General features: G+C 39.4%; 1 protein-coding gene across 3 annotated transcripts in view; it reads left to right on the plus strand.

Annotated features, from left to right (window-relative positions):
• The first annotated feature begins 323 nt into the window (after positions 1-323).
• Positions 324-4,525, plus strand: part of fto (FTO alpha-ketoglutarate dependent dioxygenase) — a 171,644-nt gene continuing 167,442 nt past the window's right edge. For 2 of the 3 annotated variants that reach the window (XM_047818268.1, XM_047818270.1), the window contains exon 1: positions 324-604. In XM_047818268.1, the coding sequence (XP_047674224.1) occupies positions 563-604 (42 nt within the window). In that variant the 5' untranslated portion in view covers positions 324-562. The remainder of the gene's footprint in view (positions 605-4,525) is intronic. The other variant, XM_047818267.1, reaches the window with a different exon arrangement.

Genomic DNA, 4,525 nt, shown 5'->3' on the forward strand with positions numbered 1-4,525 from the left:
ACACACACACACACACACAAACATACATACACACACATATATAAACAAAACACACATATAAACAAACACACACAGGTTAAATTTGTATATAATACAAAAACCTAAACGTAAACATGCACACAAAAGACATACAATATTTATTTAAAAACATCACTCTATCAGGACATTATCAATAATCCATTTAATTTATGTTCATTCAAACATCATTTTGTTCACTGCGGTCGGTTTTCACTAACATCCATACACTGCAATCGTGAGATCACCGTATACTTCCGGCTTCCGGTAAAAACCTGAGCGTGACGTAATCATGCCGCAAGAATTCTGGGAAATGTCGTTCTCTAAAAGAAAGACGCGTGGATTCCTTGGTCTCACGTAACAAACCGATCACGATTCAAGACAACCTTATTAAACACGCTTTAAAATGAAAACGAAACGCTTGAGAAACGTCGCGTTATCTGTTCCACCAAACAAAGTTTTATAGGCTTGCGGAAGTGGACGCGAACTACAAGTACCGCGGGCACGCGCCCTGCGCTCGAGAGAGTGTAAACAGTACTCCAGGAACATGAAGCGATCGGATGACAGTGAGAGGGAAAAGAGGAGAAAGGTATCGCTTGTACTTTTCTCTGTTAGTCAGACACACACGCACACGCTTGTGGAGTGTGTGAGGAGTGTTTACGTGTGTGCGTGTGTGTCTAGGCTGCAGTTTCATGCTCTGTTTCCCTGTCAGAAGCTTTAACACAACGTGCGCGTGCACATCCATGGCGTTTTCCACCTTATTATTTATTTTATTATTGTTTATTTATCAGGAAATATGACGGCAGGGGAATAAAATAACAGCACGTGAGGTGTCACTGATTTCTCTCGAGTCGTTCTGTTGAGAAATAGAGTTTAACAAACGTGTGTGTGTGAGTGATGGAGAGATCTGTGCATGAGAATAGAAATAGAATAGAAATAGAATAGAAATAATGGTGACAATGAATGAAAACAGGAGACAAAACTGTTCTCCTCTCATCCACATCATGCACTGATCCTGTCCAGGCTTTATATTAGAATGTTGTCATATCATCTACTGTTCGTGTTGGAAATAGAGAAGAAATTGGGAATGAATGGCTGAGACTGTGTAGAGTTTGTGTAGAGTTCTGTAGAGTTTGTGTAGAGTTTGTGTAGAGTTCAGTGATTTTATAGAGTTTCCCACTGATCACATGAGTTCTTTATATGGCACGTAAATCTCTGCAGTACTGAATAATTGATCCTTTTATTTCATCTTGGAACTGTACCGAACACGACACACACACACACACACACACACACACATACACACACATACACATACACACACACATCAACTGTATGGATTGAACAGATCTACACCTAATACACACTCTAACGTTATACATCACATCAAACTGTTTACACGTTGTTTTGCGCACTGTTTTGCTTTTTGCACATTCTGTCTCACATTTCAGTCGATTGCTGTTTTGCACAATACTTTACAACACCTCATGTAACTGCTGCTATAATACTAATGTATTTATTCCAGTATTTCTGCACACGCAATATTATTTGAACATACAGTATTTACACTGGTCGGTGCTGTTTTTGTTTATTTTTTCTGTCTTTTATCCTGCACTGTCTTTCTGTCTTTCGTCCTGCACTGTCTTTCTGTCTTTCGTCCTGCACTGTTTGCACCAGGTTGCACAGATGCACTTTATGTATCTAGGACTGACTTACTAAGTCCTTATCTCCACCTTTGTTTTATGTAGTATCATGGTCCTGGAGAAACGTTGTCTCATGTCACTGTGTACTACAACAGCTATATATGGTTGAAATGACAATAAAAGCTACTTGACTTGCTGCAATCTCAGTAAAAAGGGACTAATCTGTAACTGAAATGAAGTGAAGTGACATACGGATAAGTACGGTGAACCATACTCAGAATTCGTTCTCTGCACTTAACCCATCCAAAGTGCACACACACAGCAGTGAACACACACCCGGAGCAGTGGGCAGCCATTTATGCTGCGTGCCCAGGGATCAGTTGGGGGGTCCGGTGCCTTGCTCAAGGGCACCTCAGTCATGGCCGGCCTGAGACTCGAACCCACAACCTTAGGATTATGAGTCAGACTCTCTAACCATTAGGCCACGACTTGCTGCACTTCACTGCACTGACCTTTTACAGTGAAAGTTGTGGAGCTTTAAACCAATCAAGAGAAACCGTTTCCAAACAAATCCAGATTCTGTCTGTCTTTCTTTCTTTTCATTCTTTTTTTCTAACAATGCTATTAGTTTGCTTCAAATCCACACTATTGGTTCGGAACAAAAACCCTCACATTTTATACCAGAAAATAATAATTATAAAAAAAGGTTTAAAATATTTACACATTTTTACATTTAACGTTTACAAAATAAGCTTGGTTTTAGCGTATACCGTGTTTCGGTTAACGGCGTCCGGTTTATTATTATTTTTTATTTAATACATTTTGTGTAATAGGAATTATAACAGAATTCCAGATGATTTCTGCTACAAATGCTTCGGATTATTTGAAGGTGATGTACATATTCTATACATAACAAGGACTAGGCCTCGGACTGTCAGGAACCACCGATAGATTAATAAAGCTCTCATGATGTTCATCAGGTTGGCTGATTTAAATACGAAATATTTGTGTCTGCAGCTTTAAGATTATAAAGCGTCTTCGCTCTGAGAACGAGACTCAGAGAAACAAAGAAACCGAAAGAAACAGCTGGTTGTTTATTAGTCACTTTATTCACTGTTTACTTGTTTATTCACTGTGTGCGAATTCAAATCAACAAGTATCTCTGTATCTCACAGACTACATGCATGAGTAGTTTCTATATTTATAATTCATTTTAAACCTAATTAGTATTTTTTAGGGTTACAGTCCTGATTTCATTAAGGGGTAAATAGCTAATTAGCCGTCTGTCAGGAAGCTTTAACGAAAGCACGGACTAAACGTTCAGCGTTTATGGTTGATGCAGTGATCACACGCGTCCTATTTATTTATCTCTCTGTATTTTATCGCCGCAGTCATTGAAACGGTGTGAAGTTGTCACAGTTGCAGTATATTGTGTTATGTCTGTTGTTGTGCTGTATGAGGTCATTAGGCGTTTGGCCACGTGAGCGTAAATGACTGCAATGTAAACGATGTTGTGTGTTTTTGAACCATTTTTGAGCCAAGTTCTGATTCTGATTGTGTTTTGTGTTAATTAGCATGTTCTGTAGTGTCCTGTGTCCTCCAGTTCTCTCACATTTACTGAAGGTGGAAGTGTAGGTGTGTGTAGGTGTGTGTCTAGTGTGTCTTTTGTGTGTGTGTTTGCATTAATACCATTCCTCTAGTTCTCGCACACTTACTAAAGGTGTTTGTGTTTGTAGGTGTGTGTTTGTGTTAGCATTTATAAAGTTTCTCCAGTTTTCTCACACTTACACTTTTGTGTGTGTGCTTGTGTGTGTGTGCGTGTGTGTGTGTGTTTTTTTGTGTGTGTGTGTGTGTGTGTGTGTGCGCTTGTGTGTTTGTGTGTGCTTGTCTGTGTGTTTGTGTGTCTAGTGTGTGTGTGTGTTAGTGTGTCTTTTGTGTGTGTGTTTGTATTTATACCAGTCCTCTAGTTCTCTCACACTTACTGAAGGTGTTTGTGTTTGTAGGTGTGTGTTTGTGTTTGTTTTTGTTTGTGTTTGTGTTAGCATTTATAAAGCTACTCCAGTTTTTTCACACTTACACTTTTGTGTGTGCTTGTGTGTGTGTGCTTGTGTGTGTGCGTGCGTGCGTGCGTGTGTGTTTTTGTGTGCGTGTGCTTGTGTGTTTGTGTGTGCTTGTCTGTGTGTTTGTGTGTCTAGTGTGTGTTATTGTGTGTGTGTTAGTGTGTCTTTTGTGTGTGTTTGCATTTATACCGGTCCTCTAGTTCTCTCACACTTACTGAAGGTGTTTGTGTTTGTAGGTGTGTGCTTGTAGGTGTGTGTTTGTGTTTGTGTTAGCATTTATAAAGCTACTCCAGTTTTTTCACACTTACACTTTTGTGTGTGTGTGCTTGTGTGTGTGTGTGTGCTTGTGTGTGTGTGCATGTGCGTGTGTATGCGTGTATGCGTGTGTGTGTGTGTGTGTGTGTGTGTGTGTGTGTGTGTGTGTGTGCGTGTGTGTGATGTACTAGGGTCATATAAACGTTCCTGTCTTGTACCCCAGGGTTCTGTAATAGGATCCAGATCCTGTATAAACATTATTGTTATTATTCATGACAAACTACTAAATAACTTAAACATAAAGAACCGTATCAGTCGTCAGCGTTCTCTCCTGTTGCTTAAACTCGGAGATGGAAGGTTTTTTCAGGTCTGTTTGGGAGGAAGTCAGTAAATGTGATCACTTCTGTGTAAAACAAACAAACAGTTTATAAGAACCATTAAATCCAACAAAGGTTCTGATGTCTTTAATAACTTAAAGGTGTGAAACCTAACAAGCTGCTGTGTGATTGTGGTTCATCATTTCATCATCATTACAGATCAGTTTGTGTTAAA

This window comes from Tachysurus fulvidraco, chromosome 1, assembly GCF_022655615.1.
Source record: "Tachysurus fulvidraco isolate hzauxx_2018 chromosome 1, HZAU_PFXX_2.0, whole genome shotgun sequence".
Lineage (NCBI taxonomy): Eukaryota > Metazoa > Chordata > Actinopteri > Siluriformes > Bagridae > Tachysurus > Tachysurus fulvidraco.